This window comes from Rhodamnia argentea, chromosome 1 (genome assembly GCF_020921035.1).
Source record: "Rhodamnia argentea isolate NSW1041297 chromosome 1, ASM2092103v1, whole genome shotgun sequence".
In the NCBI taxonomy this organism is placed as follows: domain Eukaryota; kingdom Viridiplantae; phylum Streptophyta; class Magnoliopsida; order Myrtales; family Myrtaceae; genus Rhodamnia; species Rhodamnia argentea.
The window spans coordinates 32,809,227-32,836,365 of record NC_063150.1 but is presented as its reverse complement, the minus strand read 5'-3'; the positions used below and the strand labels follow the sequence as shown (position 1 = coordinate 32,836,365).

At 40.3% G+C, this 27,139-nt stretch overlaps 1 protein-coding gene and 1 long non-coding RNA gene across 3 annotated transcripts; both read left to right on the top strand.

The window, feature by feature from the left end:
• The first annotated feature begins 929 nt into the window (after positions 1 to 929).
• LOC125312987 (salicylate carboxymethyltransferase-like) lies at positions 930 to 26,166 on the top strand. 2 transcript variants are annotated; one of them, XM_048273117.1, is made up of 5 exons: positions 930 to 1,164; positions 1,514 to 1,945; positions 2,025 to 2,279; positions 2,384 to 2,746; positions 2,932 to 2,979. In XM_048273117.1, the coding sequence occupies exons 1-4, from the start codon at positions 1,090 to 1,092 to the stop codon at positions 2,741 to 2,743; spliced, it is 1,122 nt and encodes a 373-aa protein (XP_048129074.1). In that variant the 5' UTR covers positions 930 to 1,089; the 3' UTR covers positions 2,744 to 2,746; positions 2,932 to 2,979. The 2 variants fall into 2 exon arrangements, with proteins under 2 accessions (XP_048129074.1, XP_048129073.1); XM_048273116.1 differs by lacking the exons at positions 2,384 to 2,746; positions 2,932 to 2,979 and adding an exon at positions 25,396 to 26,166 and having other exon boundaries at positions 935 to 1,164.
• On the top strand, positions 16,379 to 23,293 carry LOC125313089. The gene is made up of 3 exons (XR_007197124.1): positions 16,379 to 16,541; positions 16,865 to 16,869; positions 23,284 to 23,293. It is a non-coding gene; the product is annotated as an uncharacterized LOC125313089 (long non-coding RNA).
• Positions 26,167 to 27,139: the final 973 nt, after the last annotated feature.

Genomic DNA, 27,139 nt, shown 5'->3' with positions numbered 1-27,139 from the left:
AGCACGTGGAATATTTTATTATCAGACTGAGGCGTGGAACGCCGAATCGGGAGTAACGTAGAATATTTGAGAAGGTGTGGGAATTTTCGGAGAAAGAACGGAATTTTCTGGAATTAAATTGTGGAATTTTTAATAAGAAAGAAGAGTTGTTGGAAATTGTTCATTGAAAATGTGTCTGGAGGCACTAGGGCCCTAATATAGGATTAGGGGCTAGCTTACTGAGATTTTATCTCACCCCGTCGTGGGTTCGTTGTTTTTCAGACCCTCCATCGCAAGTATGAATGACCCGTCTCAAAGGTTTGGTATTCCCCGAGGTAATGGTACCGGGAGAAGATGGGGAGGCTGTAGAGCCATCGGATGCGGAACAGCCACCCGAGCTTGACGAGGATGAGTTGGAGGCGAGAGATGATATAGTACCGGATAGCGAGGACGAGGCCTAGGGTAGTTGGCCTCTTGACTTTTGCTGGCTGTTTTATTTTGGATGTATAGTAGGCTTCGATCACGTAATCTTTTTTTTTGTTCTAGTGGTCATAGGCTTGTACAGTGGCCTCCGAAGCCGTAGGTTTGGAAAATTGTATAGAACGTGTGGATATGTATATAAGTTTGTTTTTACAGTCCCAAGTCATCGTGATGTTAATTGTTTCTGTACGGGGATTCGTTTTTGCTTCCGCATGAATTAGTTGGCCTTTGGATCCTGGAGAACTGTACATAAGCGTGGCCAGGTGGGATGTCGACGAGCTCGCGGGGTTCGGGTCGTGACACGACACGACACGACATAAAAGCCCCGAAAAGTGTCGGTGCTTCCTAACATGTGGCTAGAATCGCGCCGTGCATGAAGAAGCACAACCAACATGAATGTCATAAATATCTTGACTTTTTTTTGTGTCCTTGATTTGGGAGGAATCAGAATTCACACGGCAGATAGAGATCCCACCAAATGGACTTGTCCGGTGCAAAATTCGTGCCCATGCGTGTTTCACACTCGAACTGAAACACAACTTCGTATCAATCATCGACCCAAAGTACCTAAAAAATGTCTATAAATAGAAGAGTCTCAAACCAATTCGAACGCAAGCCAATTAGAGAGAGATGGAAGTCATGCAAGTATTACACATGAATGGAGGAATGGGAGAAACAAGCTATGCTAACAACTCATTGCTTCAGGTACGTCTCTCGTCACATAAAATCTTAGATTAAATTACATCTAAAGATTGATTATTACACACTCTTTTGGTAATTATGTGCCATAAAATAATCTCTTCATTCTATATCAAACTAGTGTTTTTTTTTTCCTGTGACATTCTAATTCAGATCAACGTAGCTACTATGTGGAATCCACAAGATTTTATCGTTCTATATGAAATGCACTCCTTTCAATCGTGAATATAACATTGTTCGACAGTAGAAGATATACATAACAATTGAGATTTATTTTTTTGTCCATGGAAAAAACTAAAGATACGAGCCTTTTCTCTTTATCTCGAGTCAATGCCTTCTTCGTTTCCTTTTCTAGAGAAAGGTGATATTGATGACGAAGCCCATAACCGAGGCAGCTGCTACTGCTCTCTTCTCCACTGCTGACACCGCCTTCCATGCAAGCCTCGCAATCGCGGACTTGGGCTGTTCCTCTGGCCCCAACGCTCTCTTTGCCATGTCTGAGATCATCACCGTCATGATCAATCTCTGCAAGGCTACGAACCACGAGCTGCTGGAGTTCCAAGTGTTCTTGAACGATCTCCCCGGGAACGACTTCAATACCATCTTTGCTGGCCTCTTGCCGAGATTCCAAGAGAAGCTGAGTGAGCAAATGAAGGGTAAGTATGGAGCATCGGCGACCTTCTCGTGCTTCTTCAATGGGGTTCCTGGTTCCTTCTATGGGAGATTGTTTGCTCGGGAGAGCATGCACTTGATTCATTCTTCGTACAGCCTGCATTGGCTGTCTCAGGTAATATTTTGACACGTAGTTTCATTTGTTAACTTGATGGGAAACAAACTCATTGTCTCCCTCATTTTTTCTTTGTCAGGTCCCAATAGGAATAGAGGGAAACAAAGCCAACATATACATTGCCAGATCAAGCCCGCCGGGGGTGATTAGGGCATACTACGAGCAATTCCAAAGGGACTTCTCAATGTTCTTGGAGTGTCGTGGGCAAGAGTTGGTGATGGGAGGGCGTATGGTTTTGACCATCCCGGGTCGAAGAAGCGACGATCCTTCAAGCAAAGAGTGTTGCTCCATTTGGGAGCTCTTGGCTATTGCTCTCAATGAGATGGTCTCCAAGGTAACCAAAACAAAAAAGAGAAATCAAAAGAGTACTTGAAGTCGCAATTGTTTTGTAATTTTCGGTAGTCAGAATCTAAAATTTTACAGCTTACACTAATCCAGGGACTCATAGAGGAAGAGAAACTGGACTCCTTCAACATCCCTCAATACATGCCCTCACCAAAAGAAGTACGATTGGAGGTCCAAAAGCAAGGCTCGTTTTCAATGGATTGCTTGGAGGTATCCGAAGTGAATTGGAGTGTATTTGACTCGGATTTTGACCCTAACGTCGTCTCAGAGGATGAGGGATGCAATTTGGTCAGGTGCATGAGAGCCGTGACCGAGCCCTTGCTTGTCGATCACTTTGGTGAAGAGATCATCGACGAGGTCTTCAAGAGGTATGGGGCACAACTTGCCGCTCGCATGTCAGAGGAAAATCCAGCGTTCGTCAATGTCGTCATTTCGCTGAAGAAGGTCGCCTAGATAAGTCGCAAAAGCTTGCGAATAGATATACTACAAATGTATGTTCGTTCCAATGAAGTTGAAATAGGAACGTGTCAAGTGTATTTACAATTATAGTTTGAAGAAGTTGTGGCTGTTTCACCTGTGTGACTTCATATATCTTATCTTGTGTGAAGAAAATGGAAGAGACTTCCAAGTTGAAGGGCTTGACATTTGGAATTGTGTTTCGTAGATTTTTCTATGGCATATCCCATGATGCATTGGTTTAACGGAGCGAATGTGGTGCTTTCTTGATTTTTTTTTGTGCTAGGAGAAAAAAAAGAGCTAGTTGAAGTATCGACGAATCATATGAAAGGTTTTACTCCAACATGTAAGTAAGAATGTAAACATGTAAAAAAAAAAAAATTAATGAAGCCATCTAATTTTAAGAACTTGGAGGCATAAATAAACTAAAAGTAGCAAGTCACTATGATAGTATATAACGCTATGCAGGGGGTTATTCAGCATTTCGTAACGCGTTGGATATAGGGCTGACATTGGACAATGACGAACAGTTCGGGAACTACTTACCTCAATACCCATTTTAAGAATTCATACAAAGGAGCCCTTAATTAGGTTTGGCAATTTTGACTAGAGTAATTTATAGATATTAAGACTCATAAACTAAATAGGTTTACTAACCAATGTTGCAAGCTGTAAGTGTTTATTCAAATTATTGGCTTATTTAAGGAATATCATTTATTAGTGAATTCTTTTAGTATATGAATTTTACTATCAGTAGCATTAGCCTTTTGAATAACCAATCCATTTTTCAGCGTATAAAAAGCTACCTATGTGAAGGATTATACAAATCTTAAGATTTTCTTGAAGCTATAGAACGATGCGAGGTAGAAAAAACACAAAAATGCTACTTTTATTTGAAGTTGTTGATGGACGTAAGGTAGGTTAGGTAAGTGGCTAATTGGCAAGAGAGAAAGGGGTTCGTATCATTACCGGCGATGCCTTTAAGGAAAATATTTTACAAATTATTTATTTCTTGCGAAAAAAAAAGGGAATCAAGTGAGAATGTTAAAAGCCTATCTATAAATTAAAATATATACACGCCAAACACTATAAATATATATAAATATGACCACTTATTTAAATACTCACTTTAGCTCGTTACATATATAAAATTTGTTCAATGTATGTAACATGGATCTTGACACTCGATGTATATAAAAGTAATTCGATATACCCTGAATGAAGACTTTCGGTCAGCTTTCAAGCATAGAGGCCGGTGGATAACCGACAAATCCCACGCCATGTTCTTAACTATTGGTTAAACACTTTTGACATTTGTGTTAGCATCCATACAACGTGATGGTCTACGCGTGAGTCTTCTCTTGTCGATTAACAAATTCAAGCACCGCCTGAAACGAAACTGAGGAATGAATCCATGGGAATCCTAGGGTTAGATCAATAAGGTGCTTCTTAGATACCTTTATTTAGTTTTCATCTGTAAATAAATAAAACCATCTAACTTTTTTTTTTAAAGGTTAATAGACGGCCACACAACATGTTCTTTGTCCCGAAGACCTGCCTTGCTTCACAGGTTATAAATCATGTGGTTATATTCTCAGTGCATAAAAGTCGGAAGTTCTTAAAAAATTTTACATTACTAAGTTCTACCTATCCATGACGCTTATTTCCTTTTTACATTTGTTAACATCAAAATCACCCTGGGCTTCAGATAGTGGAAAGCCCAGAGCTAACATGTATTGGTGGTCAATAACATGATACAGTCGACACTTGAATAAGCAAAATGTCGGTGACACCACAAGGTCGACACAATACACCGACAGATAAGCAAACTAGAAAAAGTCGTGACCTAAAATTTAGAAAAATTTCGAGCTAATGGATTATTAGGTTAATTATTTAACTAACCCAATTCGGACTCTTCCAAGTTCATACCAAATTGCAACTTATGATTCAAATTAATTAACATGCAAAGATTTTTAAATTGGAGTCACCACTAATCGTTTTTTGGTAGGTCGATTAAAAATCTTAGTAAATTAGCGGGAGAACTAAATTACTTCTATGAACCAGAGATTAAGAGTTCGGAGACTTAATTACACTAGATTATTCTAACGCCCTTTCGGTACCCCTTTTTTCATGAAGAATCATTTGAGAAGGCAACATTAATTGATTTTAACCTAAGTCACTAACAAAGGTTATCATGCGGGTGCATAATCAATTACTTAAACATCTAGAAATCAATATAATCTAGGGAGCATGCGCCACATAAAACAATGTTTCTTTTTTTTTTTTTTTTTCTTTTATATGAATGAATGAACCTATTCTAAATCATGCAATGTCATGAATTAAATACAAGACTAAACTAGATGACATGCAAATTAAATTAAATGAATGTACAAGTGAGACCATGGTTTAATTAAATTAACTACGTGACATGTAAATTAATTAAAACTTAGACATGCAATTCTAATATGCAATTTGGCCTAAAATGCAACCTACTATGACATGGCAAGAGATAATGACATGGCATGGACGATGTGGTAAAGATGACATGGCATGAATGACGTGGCAAGGATGAATGATTTTTTTTATTTTCGGATGAATTAATTTCCTAAAATAGAACTATGCCAAAACCATATTTATCTTGCATATTTTAGAGTTTAAATTGACCTAAACCATAATATATAAAGATAGATTATTTTAGACATAAAATTCTATTTAAACATGCAATTTCTATCCTAAAATGTAATCTAATCTAATTATTTACAATTAGGATTAGATATGCAATTATCTACATGATGCTATTTTTGAAAAGATATGCAATCTTCAAATATGAAAAGTGAATGACTGAAAATCTTTTAGAATTTTCGAGATTACATCAATCAAACAGTTCAAATTAAATTAGGAAAGTGAATATGCCAATTAATGTCAATCAAGAAAGTGAATATATCAATCAATCGCGAATATTTGAGCCATTCTTTAATTCATAATCCTACGATCAACGATTTAACCCAAATCCTTGCCTAATCGAGCATTCCATCAATAATCTTAAAGGTGGATTTTCTCGATTGTATGGCAAGTTGCGGATAATCAACCTGTCTTTTAAAAGATATCCGCTTTTATGTAATGCAAGGTATAACAAGATATGCAATAATCGATAAGAGAATATACCCAAAGATTGCCTTTCCAAGTACGAATTTGCGCCTAAATTGACGACCAAGTTTTGGCACGTGGGACCAACGGCTGGGACTCACGTTCGACGGGTTTCAATGATGCCGGACTTGCCTCTCATGTAATGTGAACAGCAGCAATGACAGAGAGCTTCAGTGATTTGAATCAACGTAAATTGGACCTAAACAAAATAATAATAATTGGTGTAGCGGTTGCCTTGGGGTCTGTTTGGGATTCGGTGCTCCTGGAACACCAGCAGTTTCGGGTCCAGCAGTGGTCACGGGTATAGAGCAAGGAAAGTAGCAAATCAGAAATCGCAGCAGAGGAGGAAAGCAGAGGGGACCGTCGGGCTAAGCAGAAGGATCAGCGGTCCTGATCACCGAGCAACAAGGACAAATCGTCCTTATCCTTGCAGCAGTAAATAAAGGCCGAAGACTGATGATTATCCCACGAAGGAACACTTGCCGAGGACCTGTTCTCCTCGTCAAAAGAGGTCACGGCTCTCTCTTCGGCTTATCATGCATATCTCCTTCCTGATTTTTACCTCCTTTAACTTCAACCAAATATCCTTTTTTATTGACTGAATCTGCCCACATCCGATTATGTCTTGCTCCATCACGCGTTTCTCATTCTTTGGGATTGATTGATCTCTCTCTTTTTTTTTTTTCCTCTTCTCAATTCATGCCCTAAAAGATCACTGTTCTGCTATGTCTATATGGCCAAGACCGAAGCTCCTCAATTGCACTCAGAATGTCTCTTTGATTTTCCAAAGTTCAATAAAAAAAATGCCATTCTTACTAAATTGGGCACCACATGCATAGAGTGCACGCAATTCTTGGTCGCGTGGAGAAAATCATGAACTTGAACAATTTTCTTTCACTGTGGAGTTAGTCCAATTTTTTTTTTTTTAAGTTGATCTCAAAATCTAGTAAATTTCGGCACTAACTTTCCATAATGGCCGAAAACTCCATTCCAAGCCTCGTCTGAACTTCTGTCAATTTTAGTTCAAATTAATGCTGATGTAATGCATGCCTGAAAAATTGATTTGAATTTTTTTTTTTGTTTAGAACTTAAATTAGCTCTAATTTTTTATGCAAAAACTAATAACAAAGGATAATAAAAATTTAGGTGTCAACAGTCCGTAGTTCAAACCATCCAAAGGATAAGAAGAGCAATTATCGAAGCCAATCCGAGAATCTAGGGATAGGGCACGGAAAATAACCGTCACCGACAACTACACTTTGTACTTGGATATTGAAGAGATCTATCGTAAACCGATTCAAAATGATCACACAGATAATAGAAGAAAAATAGACGACGCACGTTTACCCAGGTTCACCCCAAAATAGGGCTACGTCATGCAAAGAGATTTCACTATGATTTTGGTTTACAGCCGCACAACTCGTTACAATGATCAGCCAAAAACGAGCAAATATATATATGCCCTAAATGGGACCAAAACCTAATCTATCAGAAACCCCTTTAATCCCTCAGCAAATATATATATACCCCCGAACCCCCGCATCCCGTGCGCAAGGGTCACATGTCGTCGGATTATACTTCAGTTTCCTTAAGCTTATGTGGGCGTGCCCGGTGTGAGAAACAAGGGTCCCCGAAATATTCGCCAACTCCAACAGATATATAGTTGGAGACGACTCTTTATTAAGGATTTGAAATCCAATCAATAATCAATAACACTTATCTTTTTATTCTGCAATTTATCATATCTATCTGTCCTTCATTGCATTTATATTTATTGCAAGATTTATCTTTCAGTCCATTTGTTTACTTCTTGTCTGGAGTCGCCACAAACCCCATTTAATCATCAAATCCCAAGGCTCTACACATTCGGTGAAAGATCTTTTGTCGAGGACATTTTCAGAAACATATCTTTTTGGCATGGCTAGTAGGACCATTTGTGGTTTGATTTGAGGAAGTGTTGATGGCTAGATCAGAAATCAAGGTGGCCGCGTCACCGACGAGAATCAATTTCAATAGCTGTCGACGATAGATGGCTAGATCAGAAGTATTGGGTAATATACCACGGGAACTTATCGACAACGAAAGAAGAGAGTTGGCTCTAGAACCTGTTTCGGTGGCCACCATGAAGAGAATGTTTGTGGAGTTTGCCAACCCTATGGTCAATCATCTTTCTAATGTTCTCAAACCGATGATTGCCAATATGGTAACAGAACTAACTTCCAAGCCAATCAACCATTGTCGTGACAAGGAGTAAATTCACTTGTAGATGGGTTGTCGATAACATCTACACTTTCCCAGTGGAAGTAGGGGTTTGAATTATGACGCCCGGGAAATCCGAAGTCTGTAAATTTGCCCTAATTCATAAAAAGGAAGAAATTGAATGTTAGTCGGTACAAATTTCGGATCGCAAGGACGTAAGCGACAAATTTGGACGAGTCCCGAAATGTCGTTCGGTTTTGATTGGGTCTCGAAACCGTGGTCGTCGCAACTTAGGATTTTAATCCTCACGCCTAAACTTTTCCGGACCAAACCTAGCCCGTGAAATTCCCAATTTTATTTCCCAATTGGTTAAGCCAAAAATCCAATCAGTCCCGATTTGTTAAATTACAGAACCACCCTCAGATATTGTGCATATAAGACAAATAAATTAATTTTGAGGTGACCGTGGGCCCCATCCCAGTCAAATCTGGTCAACCCCCCAGTCAACAGTCAAAGTCTTCTCTCTTTCCTTCCCTTCTCTCTCTCTTCCGTTGCACTCTCTCCCTTTCTCCCGCTCACCCGCGCGACCACCCCCCACCGAACAGCCTCCATCCTCCTTCCTCTAGCCTTTTGAGCGACACCACCACCCCCGACCACCTCCTCACTCCCCCGCCGTCGCTCGGTCACCTCATCGCCACCTCCCCGACCACCGCGCGCCGCCACAGGACACAGGAAACAGCCCCAGTGCCGAACTACCCTGTTTTGAGTCTAGGACTGCCCGAGCTGCTCCGGCCCCCTCGTACCCATTCCGACCACCACCCACCATCGCGGAGTCGCCGATCAACCCCCAGAAGCCATCCTACCACCGTGTGCCACCGCAGAGTCGCCGATTAGCCCCGAAACAGAACCGAAGCCCCTCCTGTTCTGTTTTTGCCGGGCCTCTATTTCGCTACCCTCCGCCGCGTTTCAGCTGCTCCCACCGGCCGCCGATCAACCCAAGCCGTCGTCCTCGACCCCTTGACATCCCCCAAAGCCACCCGCAACCAATCGGCACCTGTGGAGCTCGATTTGAATCTCGGAAACCCTCCCCTGATTTGCCCGACGTCCCCTGTTTTCTGCTCCAGTTCTGGCCGCCACTACTCGGTCGCCTCCGGCGGTCCGCCACTGCCCCTAGCGCCACCAGCAGCTTCCCCGGAGACCCCCGACCGTGGTCCAACCTTTCCCCCAGCCTTCGGACGCTCGAAACCCCACAAAGCAGCCCCCAAAGCCACCGTTTTCCCCTGTTTTTCTCTGCGACGCTACCGATCACCGTCGGCCGCATTTGCTCCGGCCACTGGCCACCTCCCTTGAACCTCGTGCTGCTGTCCCGGGTTGTCGTCAAGTCCCGCAGACCGCCTTTGACCAAGTTGAAGCCCGAAGTTAAGTCGGGCCGCGAGTCGTCGCCGATCGCCAAGAGCCGGGCCGAGTTCGTCTTTCCGCCGCCCGATTTGAGTCCGTTCGAGCAATTAAAATTGTGAGTTAACCCCTAACTCTTGGTTAGGACGCTAATTGCGTTCAGATTAGTTTAATTAAATTATTAGGTATTTAGGTAGCTCGATTAGGGCCGGTTTAGATTAGAAACTTGGTTTAGGTTCAATGGCCCTAATTGGTTAAGTTAGTCTAATTAGTTAGGATTCTATGCATAATTAAATGAGATTGATTGTTTTGACTAATTGAATTGATTGATCGCGAGCGAGCGTTAGGTTAGAGACAAGTGCGCAATTGCAATTGAAATTGGGATTAACAATCGACCGGCTGCAATTGATTAATTGAATTATTGAATTATTGGTCGTGAGTGCCGGTTTGGCTGTTGATTTCCGTGGGGGTCCAATTAGAGGTTAATCGCCCCAAATTGCCCGGTGTGGCAATCGATTTAAATTGCGCATTCATGTGACCATGTATGAGATAAAATTACATGTTTTTGCACAAAAACGGCCTTTGACCAAGTATTTGAACATGCAAGTATGAGCATTCAACCTAAATCCAAAAAAAGAACTGGCTGGTTGTCGAAGTGCCCGAGTGGTCACATAATGGGATAATTCCGACAATCATTATCTTCTGGTTGATCGGTCCTGGCAATCATTGTCTTCTAGTTGTTGGATGCACGTCGGTCATTGTCTTTTGGCTGTACGTTTGTCGGTCGCAACTTGTGATGGGCCGAAACCTTTTTAGGATTTCTGTTAGCTCTATGCCGTGTCGACAATCATTGTCTTCTGGTTGGTAGAGCGGAGTCACATGGACTATCAGATGCCGTCGCCGAAAGTAAGGGATGATGCATGGTTCTGCCGGGAGAGCCCCAACCGACTAGTGTGTTGGACCTATGGGTCGGATCCGATAATAAATGGACTACGTGTGGTGTCCTGTGCATACAAGTGTTGTGATGCTTTGCGGTGAGCTGAATTGATTTGATTGGTTGACTATTGAGTCGAGTCCGCATTGCATTACGTGTGGCTTGGAGGGTAAGCTTGCATGTGGTTGAAATATTTGTTCTATGATGATGTGATTGCCTTTTAGGGTGTCTGAGCAAATCAACGTTCTAACCGGGCTTAGGCGTTGGCTCATTGAGATTAATTTCTCACCCCGTCGTGGTTAACAATTTTCAGGCGGTGATGGAAGCCGCAGACATTGAACCGAGAGGATTGTGGTAGGATTTTTGGGAGTAGACGAGGGATTAACCTTACCCGACCTTGTGTCTTTTTGAGGTCCTAGTAAGCCGCCCCGAAGAATGGGGTTGTAAATATTTACTGTAGCTCAGTAGGATTAAGATTAGTCTGCTTTGGCTATTTAATGAAATTATCTTTTGTGATTTGACTGTGGTGTCGGGCCCTCTGAACTATCCCCGCTGATCTTGTTTGTTTAGGAGTTACACATTCCGCATGCGTCAAAATTTTCGTAGGTTAATAGCTTACCTAGGACGCTATCATTTATGACCCGAGGCGAGTAAGGTAGGGATGTCGCGAGCTCGAGAGTCGGGGCGTGACATGAATCAAGCGACCATCCCAACGAGTGTCGGGATACTAGTTAAGCCCATGTTATTGATGGCTAGTGATTTCACCTATAGGGGGGGTGAATAGGTGATAGAGTGTGATTTTTAAGAACTTATTGCGGAGTTTAGATCACACACTATAAAACAGAGATCTTAGATGATGGAGCTAGAGTATATTACAACGAGCAAGTAATTCAATTGATGTAGAATATGTAATATGATCAATGCGCGCTATTCATGTGCAGTTTAGCTATCACAATATATCTAGAGTGATTAAAGTAAGGGATAAGAGAAACTGCACAGAGGGTTTATAGTGGTTCGTCTTTAGTTAAGTCTACGTCCAATTCTTCGGTTGACAGCCAATCGGCTGGATTTCACTAGTAAACCGCTCGAGGGTTACAGATGAATGATCTCCTTGACATGCAGAACTTCGCACCTAGCGCTTAACACTCGTGTATACACCTCCTCACATTTACAATGGATGGATCAAGAAGTATATTGAAAATGGAGTTCACTCTATCTAAGAATTATGAACACTTTTCCCTCTTAACGCGATCTGTTGTCCATTCGTCTTCGAGATGTCTTTTATACTCTTCCACCTTCAATCTAGTCATTGCAAGGTATCCAGAAGAGATCTCTCCAAATCTACCCTTTTGGATGAGATGATTACCAAAAGAAAATCTCTTAGCCGTTGGGGATTGCCAAAGGAAAGTCTTCCCCGCTTGGATCAAATCGCCCATACAATTATGATCCCGAGTTTCCATAGATGGTTTCTTCCATTTGGAAAGTTTCTGTTAGTCTTCTTGATTCCGCATCCTTGATTGATCTCTATTACAAAGAATCTTCAAGAATGATCTAGCTTGATGGCGTCCGTTGATATGCATCGATTAAGTTTAATTTGTATTCCTCTTGAGGTTCTGATTCTTGCTTGTGAAGTACTTCTCTCGGAGGTTGAGCGTCATTCCAACGTCCGAGCTATCCCCGCTCAACGTCTAAGCTCGAACCAGCGTCCGAGACTCTCAGAAACAATATCTGAGCCAAATCATTTTGCCAGATTCAATCTCATGCATCCCCGCACCAAAAGATAATCTGCAAAACAAGCAAATCACGGCATTATCTCAAAACACAAAAGTACTTGGATTGTTTTGTCAACTTCAAAACCATCTAGGGATTTTTCTCAACACATGTGAACTTCTAAACATTAAATAAATTAAAACAAATTAAAATTAGATTTAAAAAAGCTAAAAACTAAGTTTTTTCAAAATACAAATTTTATTTAAAATATATTTTAAAATAAGATTAAGAATTTAACAAAAAAAAGGTAAAAATTTTAAATAAAAAAAGGAAATGGAGATGGAGAGCTAGGCGGCGAGGGTGGAGCATGGCCGGTAGGGGTCGCCGAGCCCCGCTAGTGGCCGACAACCCCTATCGCCCACAAGCACACCCGGACTTGGGCGGGGTTCGCGGCCCTTGGCTAGACCTCGAGGAGGACCGGTGACCCTCATCGCCCGAATTCCAATGATATTTTTTAAAAATTTTGAGCTTATTTTTAAATATATTTTAAATGAAATTTATATTAAAAATCATATTTGCACAAAAATAATGTTTTCTCAGCCACATCAATACCATGTAAGAGAGCGAAAATATAAAAAAAAAAACATCATTATTCCTTTAGTCCAAATGTATGGAGTTAAAAGAATGACTTGATTGCAACAATTTGACAAGTTTTAGGACTTGAATGCATTTTTTTTTTTGAAAGTTTTAGGACTCAATTGAACTTTCATAACAAGTTTTAAGACCTCTAGTACACATGTCTTTTTTTGGGAATTTTTAGCTTTTTTATTTTTTTAATCTAGTTAAGTTTGTAATTTTTATTTTTTATTATGTTTTGCTAATTTTTTTTTTTTTTTTATTGCTAACTAGACATCCGGCAAGCCACATCAGCATCAAATATTAATTAAGAAAGTCACATCAAATTTCGAGCCAAGCGGATCGGAGTTGGCACTTAAGTGATTCGAGAAAAAGTTTTGGCACTAAAGTGAACGTCATACATAATTTTTGGCACTCCTAGTGTTATCCTCCCATTTTTTTGGTTTTTATTTTTATTTTTTTTCTTCTTTTTCTTTTCCACATCCTTTTCTTTTTATTGAGGGCCAATGACCCTCGCCAGGAGCAGTGGTCGGCAAGAGACCGTTATCGACCCTTGTTAAAAAATAGAAGTATAGAAAAGAAAGGGAAAAAATAATAAATAAAAAAACATAATATATATATGTGCGTGTGTGTGTAAATGTCCACGTTATGTCGGTCGTGCCACGTGGGACAATTGACATTCACGTCAACAATTTTCTGTTGAAATTAGCCTAGTGGAATCAATTGGTGTAAATGCAAAAAGTTTAAGACTAAATTGACACCAATAAAAAGCTTGGGATTGAATTGACATCAATAGAATAGATTTAGGACTTTTTTAACCCCTTTTCTTATGAAAGGTTGTACTCCACCATGTAAGTGAGAATGTAAACATGTAAAAGAAAATTAATGAAGCCATCCACACTTGAGGACTTGGAGGCAGAAATAAATTAAAAGTAGGAACTCGGAAGTCGCTGTGATAGTGCATAACACTACGCAGAGCTTTATTCAACAAAAGGACCCTGCCCCTACCATTTCGTAACGCGTTGGACATAGGGATGACATTGGACAATGATGGAAAGTTCGAGAACTACTTGCGTCGATACCCGTTTTAAGAATTCAAACAAACAAACCCGTAATTTTTATTTTTGTTTTTCTGAACAGGCCCTTCATTAGCTTTAGCAACTTTGATAAGAGTAGCATTATAGATATTAAGACTCACAAAATAAATATAGATTTACTAGACGATATGGCAAGCAGCAAGTGTTTATTCAAATTAGTGGCTTATTTAAATACTTAATAGGAATTTGTCTTATCATTTAGTGAGTTGATGCATATAAGTTTTATCAGTAGCATTAGTATTTTGAATATCCAATAATTTTTTTTTTCAGTAAATAAAAGTTACCTATGCGAAGGATTATACGAATCTTAAGATTTATTGAAACTGTAGAACAATGCGGGATAATTGTATAAACTCAAGATTACCTCTTCTTTTTTTTTATTTGAAGGTGTTGATGGACGTAAGGTAGGTTAGGTAAGTGGTTAATCGGCTCTAGAGAGAGAGGGGTTGACATCATGAACTATTGAGTTAACGATGATTCTAGGAACACTTCTATTTATTTCACGAAAGATGAATAATTGAAAAAATATTTTCCTCAATAGTATCATTCATGTCATTTGAAATAATTAGTCAAGACAACAAAAAATATTAAAAAATAAAATAAAAAAGGAAAATAATTAAATAATTCAAAAAAATTAAATATTATGCCACATGATAGAGTGAATTAACATAATTACAAAATGTTTATGACTGAATTAGAAAATAAAAAAGTTTAGAATTGAATTGACATAATTATAATAGATTTGAGAGTTTTTTTTATCATTCTCTTGTTGTATGACTGTTGCGACCTTTTTTGTGTTGGAATCCTCCTTTCCTTTTGCTTCTGTTAGTATCTTTTCTGATTCATTCTATCTCGTAACGCATCGACGTCAAGCGACCTTCCTCCCGTCGCCTTTGATTTTCAAAAGCAATGAATGTTATTATCTGTCTTCTTTGGTTACAATAGGCAAGAAAATAATTTGTCACCTAGGCGGCAAATTACAAAAAAACGACGGAGCAAACACCATGAAGAAAGGCGACAAAATTTAGCCATTTCATTGAAGGGTGCAAAACCAAATTTAGTCACCTCGCGATCCACGTACCATCTTAGATCAAACGTAGGTCGTGGAAAAATTATCAAAAACGTTATAAACCTATTATAATTGTGTTAATTTGATCCTTTTTTTTTTTTTTTTTGCAATTGTGTCGGTTCCATCAATCCAACCAATTTTGCCCGGTCAGCAACATAATGTTTAAATTTTTTTTTTGAATTTTTTATTTTCTTTTTCCTTTTTCAGTTTTTTTCCTCTTCTTCCGCCGACAATCAGCCCGAGGCAACGGTTGACTAGGCTAGGCTCGCCTCACCAGCCTAGATCTAACTAGGTCAAGCCTCACCTAGCCATGGCGAGTCTCGACCTCATTGTCATTGGGTGAGGTGACGATGGGCGAGCGGTGGCCACGCCCGGCGATGGCGAGGCTCGGCCTTCACCTACGGCCCGATTCTGCCGACGACTAGCTGGAGGAAGAAGAGGGAAGAAAAAAAAAAGAAAAAGAAAAGCAAAAAGGAAAAATAATAAAAAAATATAAAAAATATATATGTTAACATATTATGTCGCCGGAAGGTCTGTTTTCACGTCGGCATTGGCTTGCCAAAATTCGCCGGATGGACTAAATTGAAATAGTTGCAAAAAATTTAGAACTGAATCTATTAAAAAATATCTAGGACTAAATTAGCACAATAGCAACAAGTTTAGGGCTTTTTCGGTACTTCTCCCCGTAGGTCTTCCACATCATCATATATCCTCATGTATTTTACTTGGACAGCTCTTGATTGATAGAATTAAAATCCTGTGGAATTAGGACATGTGTACTAGGAACAAGGAAGGGGCTTTAGCCATAAATACTTAGTCGTGTGTAATGGACCCTAAAGATATCACCGCCTACTCTAGAATCTTCAATAGCATGACTCTTCGTATGATTATCGATAGACTTTTCGGATTTCGACAGTCGTCTATCCGACGCGCGTGTTTAGTGTCATTATTGCTTTGTAGTTTTTTAAGAGTCATTATTTGTTGTGTGTCTCGAGAGTCTTTTAGTATTCCAATGTGTAATTATTGCTATGTATCTAGACGTGTCTTTTCCTATACCTAGGGCATGTCGGGAGTCATGTTTTACGCCTATATATAGGCGAGTCTTGTAATCGTTTCCAAAAAGGTGAAAGTAAGGTGAATATAGAAAATTGTAGAGTCTATCTCCTCTCTTGAACACTTCTCTCGTGTGAAGAGAATCTTTCACCTTCGATAGTCTTCGATCATCTTGAGGATCGAGACATGCTTCGCGACTCCGAATTTCAACATTTGGTATCGGAGCGCGATTATCGAGGACCGTGAATCAAGTCTTCCGGAGTGTGGTTCATGAAGACGGTGGTTAGCAATCATTGTTCGTGTGCAAGCGGTCGAGGACCGAAGTACGTCGAAGTTCTGCCGGAGTACGATCGGGGATCGTGATCAATTGATTGGGACCAAGCGGGGCATTTTTCTCCAATCGGATGGCGGACGTATCAAGTTCGACGAATGGTATTGAGAAGCTCAACAATTCCAATTACAATAATTGGAGTACCCGCATGCAGTTTTATTTGCGGGGTCAAGATTTGTGGGATATTGTTGGCGGCAGCAACACCACGACACCCACAAACGATGGTGATCCGAGGAGATGGAACATCAAAGCGGGTAAGGCTCTTTACGCTCTTGCTGTGACTGTTGAAGATGACTTGTTGCAGCATATAAAGAGTGCGCAGACTCCCAAGGAGGCATAGGATAACTTGGTAACGTTGTTCGCGAGGTCGAATGATGCCAAGTTGCAAAGATTGGAGAACGAGCTGCTGTCGATATCACAACAAAATATGACGGTGAGTCAGTATTTCTCCAAAGTTAAGTCTATTTGTGACAAAATTTCGAAGCTAGATCCAAATAATGCCATCTTTGAAACGAGAATGAGAAGGATTATTATTCACGGGTTAAAGCCGAAGTATAATGGTATTATTACGGCTACTCGTCGATGGGCAACTCAACCGACATTGATCGAACTGGAGAATATTTTGGCCAACCAAGAAACTTTAGATAGTCAAATGTCTACGGTTTCGATGAAGGGAGATGAGAGTGCTCTCTTCGGTGATAAAAGAGGGTTTAAGGGCCAAAGGAGAATCGATGTTAACAACAAAGATGACAAGTCGGGAAAAAGTCATGTCGAAAGGCAAAAGTAGCCAACTCTTGGAGAATGGAAAAAGCGTCCGGGAGAGACGAGCCTTCGATCGGGGGAGCTTGGCGAGAACCGCTATGGCAATGACAAAAGACGTAGTGGACGATGTTACATTTGTGGCAAAGAAGGTCATTTTGCCAAAGATTGTCGAGCAAAGAGAGTTGAAGGAAATGTCGCAACATCATCGAAGAGGAGTGATTTCGATGACAATGTGGAATGGGATTTTCATGCGTCTGTTGCAACGGAGGTGCAAGACGAGCTCGCTGCCTCGTCCATTGCCGAGTTGAACCATTCGATGGATTTAATCACCGTAAGTGATAATTCGATTAATTATGATGTTGACTGGATTGTTGATTAAGGTTGTTCGAATCACATGACCGGAGATCAAAGCAAGCTGTCGAATACACTTGATTATACCGGTGGACGTGTAGTTATTACCGCAAACGGCTCGAGGTTGCCAATTTCTCATATTGGTGAGACGGTGATAACTCATCGATTCAATTCACAGCAGGTTGAATTGAAAAATGTATATCACGTGCCGGGGATAAAGAAAAATTTATTGTCCGTGTCCCAGCTCACAGACTCGGGTAACTATGTTATATTCGATCCACAAGATGTTAAGGTGTACCGAAGTGTAAAGACCACAAGTCAACCAATCATGGAGGGACGTCGACTGGAGTCCGTTTACGTGATGTCTGCTCAAACGACATACGTAAACAAAACCCGGAGGAATGATACACCTGATTTGTGGCATGCGCGGCTTGGGCATGTAAGTTATCACAAGTTGAAAGTGATAATGCAGAAGAATATGCTGAAGGACCTCCCCCAGTTGGAAGTTCAAGAAGATGTGGTTTGTGCCGGATGCCGGTGTGGAAAGGCACATCGGCTTCCTTATGAGGAATCATCATTCAAAGCTCATACGCCTCTCGAGCTCATTCACTCGGATGTATTTGGTCTAGTGAAGCAATCATCTATTGGTGGATCAAAGCATATAATCACATTTATCGATGACTTCTCCAGGTATGTTTAGGTTGATTTTATGAAAGATAAATTTGAGACATTTATCAAATTTAAGGAGTTTAAGGAGAAGGTAGAAAGTGAAGTGGGCAAGAAGATTCTTTGCCTTCGATGCGATAACGGGGGAGAATATACTTCTAATGAATTTACGAAGTATTTGTGAGAGTGCAAGATACGTCGACGGTTTACTTGTCTGTATACGCCACAGCAAAATGGAGTTGCCGAAAGGAAGAATCGGCATCTAGCAGAGACATGCAAGAGCATGCTACATGCGAAGAATGTTCCACCTAAATTTTGGGCTGAGTGTATGAAGACATCAGCACATGTGATTAACAAACTACCTCAAGCAAGGCTCGGCTTTGCTTCACCATACGAGAGGTTATGGAAGTGTAAGCCCATGTTAAGTCATTTCAGAGTTTTTGGATGTGTATGTTATGCATTTGTGCCGTAACACCTTCGCAGCAAATTCGACAAGAAGGCGGTTCGATGTATTTTCGTGGGCTATGATGATCAACGAAAAGAGTGGAAATGCTGTGATCCTACAACAGGGAGGTGCTATATTTCGAGGAATGCGGTGTTCGACGAATTGTCTTCATGGTGGTCATCTCAAGCTGTCGAATTGCCAGATTCACAGCATATCGAAGAAGAGTTTCAAGAAAGGCTAAAAGAATTCGATGAGGATCAACCTATTGAAAAAGATGTCGAAAAGGATGTCGAAGCATATTCACAAGGTTCAACAAGTTCATTTGGTGAGCATCGAATAGTAACGGAAAAATTTCGACCAAGTCGGGTAGAGGTACCTGAAGAAGAGGAGCCTCGACTTCGGAGATCACGGAGGCAGAGGAGGCCAAACCCCAAGTATGCCAATGCAGCATTGCCTCAAGATATTGCCGCGGTGGAGCCATCGACATATGAGGAAGCATCGAAGGATGCAGAATGGAGGAAAGCCATGGAGGAAGAGATCCTCGCACTAAAGAAGAATGAGACGTGGGACTTGGTGCCAAAACCCGAAGAGGTATGTCCTATATCTTGCAAATGGGTTTATAAATTGAAAACTCGACCAGATGGGTCGATAGAGAGATATAAAGCACGTCTAGTCGCTCGAGGTTTTTCGCAAAAGTATGGCGTCGATTATGAAGAAACCTTTAGCCCAATGGCCAAAGTTACTACTTTTCGAGTTACGTTAGCACTTGCAGCAAGCAAGTCATGGAATCTATGGCAGATGGATGTGAAGAATGCTTTTCTTCATGGAGAGCTTGATCGAGAAATATACATGGAGCAGCCGGATGGTTTCAAGAGCAAAAATCATCCAGAATATGTCTGCAAGCTAAAGAAAACATTGTATGGCTTGAAGCAAGCCCCGAGAGCATGGTATGGGAAGATCGCAGAATTCTTATTGAGAAGTGGTTATTCTGTAGCCCCAGCAGATTCGAGCTTGCTCGTGAAAGCGTAAGATGGAAAGATAGCGACTGTGTTGGTTTATGTAGATGATCTCATCATTACTGGAGATGATAAAGATGAGATATGTCGAATTAGAGCCAATCTTTACGTCCGTTTTCGGATGAAGGAGCTTGGAGAGCTCAAGCACTTTACGGGACTCGAGATTGATCAGACAAAGGAAGGATTATTCCTATGTCAACAGTAGTATGCACGAGATCTCTTGGAGAAGTTCGGGATGCTTGATTGCAAGCATATATCTACTCCATTGGATGGGAATGCAAAGGCGTGTGCAGATGAAGGTCGAGAGTTAGAAGATTCGACCATGTACGGGCAATTGGTAGGTAGTCTAATTTACCTTACCATAACTCGACCTGATATCGCTTTTGCAGTGGGAGTAGTAAGTCGATTTATGGAGAAGCCACGGAAGCCTCACTTGGATGCAGCCAAGTGTATCCGGACGTATGTAAAGAAGACGTTTGATTTTGGCCTTTTGTACAAGAAAATCTCATCGGGTGAATTGGTCGGTTATTGCGATGCTGACTTTGCTGGAGATCAATACACAAGGCGCTCGACTACTGGATACTCGTTTAATCTTGGATCAGCAGTAGTATCCTAGTGCGGTAAAAGACAATCGATCGTGTCTCTGTCAACAACAGAAGCTGAATACAGAGCAGCAGCAATGGCAGCTCGGGAGAGTACGTGGCTAGTGCGGTTATTGGATGATCTTCATCAATCGATAGATTATTCGACAACATTATTTTATGATAATCTAACTGCTATAAGCTTGGCAGAAAATTCAGTTTTTCATGCTAGAACAAAGCATGTGGAAGTACACCATCATTTTCTGCGTGAGAAGGTCTTGCGGGGCGAGATCAAAATGGAATACACCAAAACAAGTGATCAAGTTGCTGATATCTTCACCAAAGGTCTTGGAGCAGCAAAGTTCGATGAGTTTAGAACTCAGTTTGGTATGGTCGAGAGATCTGTCTTAAGAGAGAGTAGTCGGTGAGGGGGAGTATTGAAGATATCACCACCTACTCTAGAATCTTCAATAGCGTGACTCTTCGTATGATTGTCGATAGACTTTTCGGATTTCGACAGTCGTCTATCCGACGCGCGTGTTTAGTGTCATTATTGCTTTGTAGTTTTTTAAGAGTCATTATTTGTTGTGTGTCTCGAAAGTTTTTTAGTATTCCGATGTGTAATTACTGCTATGTATTTAGACGTATCTTTTCCCGTACCTAGGGCATGTCGGGAGTCATGTTTTACGCCTATATATAGGCGAGTCTTGTAATCGTTTCCAAAAAGGTGAAAGTAAGGTGAATATAGAAAATTGTAGAGTCTATCTCCTCTCTTGAACACTTCTCTCGTGTGAAGAGAACCTTTCACCTTCAATAGTCTTCGATCATCTTGAGAATCGAGACATGCTTCGCGACTACGAGTTTCAACAGACCCATCCATTGGAAGTCGCCACAGAACTTGAGCCTTCACGAAGCCGTCTAGTTGTATCAACAATGAGCATGCAAGATGTCCAAAGTTGAATTTGATCATGAAATAATGACGGATTTTCGTGTTGTTTTCCCATTTATTACAAGTATAAGTAGGGGCGTTAAGGGGTCGGGTCTGGTATGTCCCAAGTGTTTGGGTCGGTTCCTTTTTTTTTTTGGCTTTCGCATCCACTGTCCCAACAATCTTGCGAAGATGGAGCGCATCCCCATTGCCTTGAATCGAGTCTTCCAAGTCATGAAATTTCTTATAATGGGAATGCTGAGCTTGACTTGGTGGACATTGGCCTTTCAAGGCATTTTTTTCAACATCAAGGAATCTATCAGAATCCTCTTTCCTGGCCACTAGCAAGTGGGTAGAACTTGCTATAGAAAAACAGGTTTTTCCTGGACTTCCGCTAACTAATCATAGGTCAGATCGATTGGTGAGGAATCATGAGATTGGACGATAAGTATAAATTTGACAACAACAAAAAAAAAGTTTTAAGCACCCCATGCAATCTAACTACTTCTCAAAAGAACAAAGTGGCAACATTAGAGGAAGATGGTATAAAGGAACATATAATTGCATACGAGATTAAGGCAATCATGCTACTATTGTATCGCATTTCAACTATCATGTTGCCTAAAACTCCTTATTGATTGTGCCCCCTCATACAAACCTACACTATCTCGGGCAATACAATTAGACCAAACCCGCATGTACATTATCTAATTCAGCAGCATCCATGTGTTATAATAGTCAATGCATGAGTTTTTTCTTATTGGCTAACAAGCGTGAGAACCGCCTGAATGAAGCTGAGGAAACAATGCATGGAAATCCTATTGTATCGCATTTCAACTATCATGTTGCCTAAAACTCCTTATTGATTGTGCCCCCTAATACAAAACTTGCACTATCTCGAGCAATGCAATTAGACCAAACCCGCATGTACATTATCTAATTCAGCAGCATCCGTGTGTTATAATAATCAATGCATGAGTCTTTTCTTATTGGCTAACAAGCTTGAGAACCGCCCGAATGAAGCTGAGGAAACAATGCATGGAAATCCTAGGCTTAGATTAGTAATTATTATTTTGTTTTCATTTGTGATAATTTGACTTTTTTTAGCTCAACTAAACATTTCTTAATTTAAACAAATGTTGGGTTATGCCTAATGAATACAAACGGCCTACAATCACTAGTATTAAACGGTTCGACGTGGTAAATTCCCTTGAGGATTCGAATTGAAAATGTAAGCGTACAACTGTAAGTGGCGAAAAATTTAAAAAAGTATTCATCATCACATTTTCATCATACATCGTACGAAAATGCACGCGACACACATTTTGGGCCCCACAAGATGCACAAGCAATCCAATTTTGTTTTTGCCGGTGGAAGCGTCTTGTCATGTGTACGACCTGTACAATTTTATTCGCCTCAACTTTTCTTCTACAAGAGCGGGTGACAAGCTCTTGTATCTTTTATGACGTCATCATCAAATGAGTGAACTAAGGTCCTCACACACCGACACTTCAAATTTAGCCCCTTTATTCCCATCTTCTATTTGAGTTTTCAAAGAATGAAGAGGCAATTTCCTTGCAATTGACTTACCAATCTAATTTACCGTAAATCAGATGTTGTCAAATCAATTAGTAATATTTACGGTCCCATCATCACATCACCTTCTAGAAAGAGGAGCTTATGCCATCATGCTAAATGCCATAGAAGTACGATGCTAAAAGAGCAACTCATTGAGTGTCCCTCGATATTGGCTCGGTTAGCTAGGACAGTTGGGGAATTCTCAGTTGAAAAGTTAGAGGTCACCGTTCGAATATCGCTGCTTTTAGATTAGAGCCATTTCCACATATCAAAGGCCCAAACTTAATCGGTTCATAGGGCATGACGAATGTTTCTAGCGCATCCAAGGTAGTCGAGTCTTTACGCCGGGTCCTTGAGTTAACCAAAACAAAAATCTCTTTGAGTGAACCTGTTGATCATCAAATGCGACCACTTACGAAGATTTCAAGTTCGGAGATTAATAGTTAGTCCATCGTTAGTTGGGGAGGTTGTTGTTGTTGATTTTTTTTTTTTAAAATTACAAATATCTTGATACGTGTATAATAAGTCGGTTATGGTAGTTGAACCTCTATATGTGTCATGAGATGAGACTAAACATGAGTTAGTCATAGTCCAAAAAACAAGCATCCAAAGATCTAAGTATGTTAATAAGAATTGGAGCTGAGAAAATTTTACATTTTTCAGTGCATAATAATCTAAAGTTCTTAAAAATAACTATATTTATAAGTTTATCCTATATATATCGCTTATTTTTATGTGTCGATGAACGTGAAAAAAGGTCAATCTAAGCTCATATTTTGGTGAATTTCAAAAGCACAACCTAGTTCGAGTAGATATCCTTCTCTCGTCTATTAGGACCCTCTCCGTGAGAGTGTCATATAGTTCTCTCTTGAAAATAAACTAGAAGCCAAAAATGGGCTTTTTGCGAGGCCCACCTTTAGTGTAACCGGGTCATGCGCCCGCGCCCAAGTTTCAGCTCGTTGGGCCTCTGTTGAGGCCTGGGATTTGCACCCCCCACGCCTGCGCGTGCGGCACAATTATTGTGCTATAATAGTTACCATTCTAAAGGAGGGTAACTATCTATAAAGCACTTTAAAGTCTTCTTTCTTTTCAATGTGGGATTAATATTTTTCACTTTCCCACTTCCAACTCAAGAGTGTTCTTTGAGCATCAATTTCTCATTCATTCATCCTTCAATTTATCCTATATTTCCAACAGTATCTAGACTCGTGCTGTGCATGGTGAAGAACAAACCGACAAGAATGTCACAAGTACCTTGCCCTTTTTTTGTACTTGATTTGGAAGGAATCGGAATTCACATGGCCGATAGAGATCCCACCAAATGGACTTGTCCGGAGCAAAACTCACGCCCATGCGTGTTTCACACTCGGACTGAAACTCAACTTAGGATTAATCATTGAGACTAAGTACCCCAAAAACGGCTATAAATAGAAGAGTCTCAAACCAATTCAAATGCAAGACACCTAGAGAGGCAGAGATGGAAGTCATGCAAGTATTGCACATGAATGGAGGAATAGGAGAAACAAGCTATGCTAATAACTCATTGCTTTAGGTACGTCTCTCATCGCATAAAATCTTGGATTAAACTGCATCTAAAGATTGATTATTACACTCTTCTGGTGATTAAGTGCCACAACATAATCTCTTCATTCTATATCAAATTAGGGTTTTCTTCGTCACATTCTAATTCGGATCAACATAGCAAATACATGGAATCCGCAAGATTTGATCGTTCTATATGAAGTGCCTACCTTTCAATCGAGAATATATCATTATTCCAGAATAGAAGATATACGTAACAAATTATTTATTTCTTTGTCCATGAAAAAAACTAAAGATACGAGCCTTCTCTTTTTATATCGAGTTAATGCTTTCTTCTTTTTCTTTTGTAGAAAAAGGTCATATGGATGACGAAGCCCATAACCAAGGCAGTTGTTACTGCTCTCTTCTCCACTGCCGACACCGCCTTCCATGCAAGCCTTGCCATCGCGGATTCGGGCTGTTCCGCTGGCCTCAACACTCTCTTCGCCATGTCTGAGATCATCACCATCATGATCGATCTCTGCAAGGCAATGAACCACGAGCCGCCAGAGTTCCAAGTGTTCTTGAACAATCTCCCTGGGAACGACTTCAACACCATCTTCGATAGCCTCTTGCCAAAATTCAAACAAAAGCTGAGCGAGCAAATGAAGGGCAAGTATGGAGCGTCGGTGATGCCGTCATGCTTCTTCAACGGCATTCCTGGTTCATTCTATGGGAGATTGTTCGCTCGGGAGAGCCTGCACTTGCTTCATTCTTCGTACAGCCTCCATTGGTTGTCTCAGGTAATATTTCGGCCCCCATTTTTATTTGTTAACTTGATGGGAAACAAACTCTCTCTTCTTGTTTTATCAGATCCCAAGAGGGCTAGAGGGAAACAAAGGTAACATATACATTGCCAAATCGAGCCCTCCGGGGGTGATTAGGGCATACTACGAGCAATTCCAGAGGGACTTCTCGACATTCTTGGAGTGTCGTGGGCAAGAGTTGGTGATGGGAGGGCGTATGGTTTCGACCCTCCTGGGTTGAAAAAGTAACGATCCTTCAAGCAAAGAGTGTTGCTCCATTTGGGAGCTATTGGCTATTGCTCTCAATCAGATGGTCTCCGAGGTAACCAAAACAAAAAAGAGAAATTCAAAAGAGTTGTGATTTCACAATTGTTTCTAATCTTCGGTAGCACAATCTAAATTTTACATCTTACTACTAATCCAGGGACTCATAGAAGAAGAGAAACTAGACTCCTTCAACATCCCTCACTATACTCCCTCACCAAAAGAAGTACGACTGGAGGTCCAAAAGCAAGGCTCTTTCTCAATCGATTGCTTGGAGGTGTCCGAAGTGAATTGGGGTGTATTTGACTCGGATTTCGACCCTAATGTCGTATCGGAGGATGGGGGATACCATTTGTCCAGGTGCATGAGAGCCGTGGCCGAGCCCTTGCTTGTCGATCACTTTGGTGAAGAGATCATCGATGAGGTCTTCAAGAGATATGGGGCTCAACTTGCCGCTCGTATGTCCGAGGAAAATCCTGCGTTCGTCAATGTCGCCATTTCGCTGAAGAACATCGCCTAGATAAGTTACAAAAGCTTGCGAATAGATACACTACAGATGTATGTTCGTTCTAGTGAAGTTGAAATAGGAACGTGTCAAGTGTGTTTACAATTATAGTTTGAAGAAGTTGTGGCTGTTTCACCTGTCTGACTTCATATATCTTATCTTATGTGAAGAAAATGGAAGAGACTTCCAAGTTGAAGGGCTTGACATTTGGAATTGTGTTTCGTAGATTTTTCTATGGCATATCCCACGATGCATTGGTTTAATGGAGCAAATGTGGTGCTTTCTTGATTTTTTTTGTGCTAGGAGAAAAAAAAAAAAGAGCTAGTTGAAGTATCGACGAATCATATGAAAGGTTTTACTCCAACATGTAAGTAAGAATGTAAACATGTAAAAAAAAAATTTAATGAAGCCATCTAATTTTAAGAACTTGGAGGCATAAATAAACTAAAAGTAGCAAGTCACTATGATAGTATATAACACCATGCAGAGGGTTATTCAGCATTTCGTAACGCGTTGGATATAGGGCTGACATTGGACAATGACGAACAGTTCGGGAACCACTTACCTCAATACCCATTTTAAGAATTCATACAAAGGAGCCCCTTAATTAGCTTTGGCAATTTTGACTAGAGTAATTCATAGATATTAAGACTCATAAACTAAATAGGTTTACTGACCAATGTTGCAAGCTGTAAGTGTTTATTCAAATTAATGGCTTATTTAAGGAATATCATTTGTTAGTGAATTCTTTTAGTATATGAATTTTACTATCAGTGGCATTAGCCTTTTGAATAACCAATCCATTTTTCAGAGAATAAAAAGATACCTATGTGAAGGATTATACGAATCTCAAGATTTTCTTGAAGCTGTAGAACGATGCGGGGTAGTAAAAACTCAAAAATGCTATTTTTATTCGAAGTTGTTGATGCACGTAAGGTAAGTTAGGTAAGTGGCTAATCGGCAAGAGAGAAAGGGGTTCGTATCATTACCGGCGATTCCTTTAAGGAAAATATTTTACAAATTATTTATTTTATGCGAAAAGAAACGGAATCAAGAGAGAAGGTAAAACGCCTATCAGTAAATACTCTCTCGTTATCCGATAGCCAATCATGAACAGGAGCATTATCTTATGAAGTGTCTTTTTCATCCATCATCAGCATAACATACAAATTAAAAAAGGTCTACTCTACCGGACCTTTTTTTTTTTTTTGGTTTTTGTTAAGTTTGCTGGTGTCTAGTATAAAACATTTTTCTCTCGTTAAGAATGACTCTATCTTGTTGACTGAGGACATAGGGTCGAAGGTTCTTTGAAATTGGGTTGGGATTGGTTAAAAAATCTCGGGTTTTCGTCTATTTAGTTGAGATGTTTACGAAAGTTCAAATTAAAATATATACATGC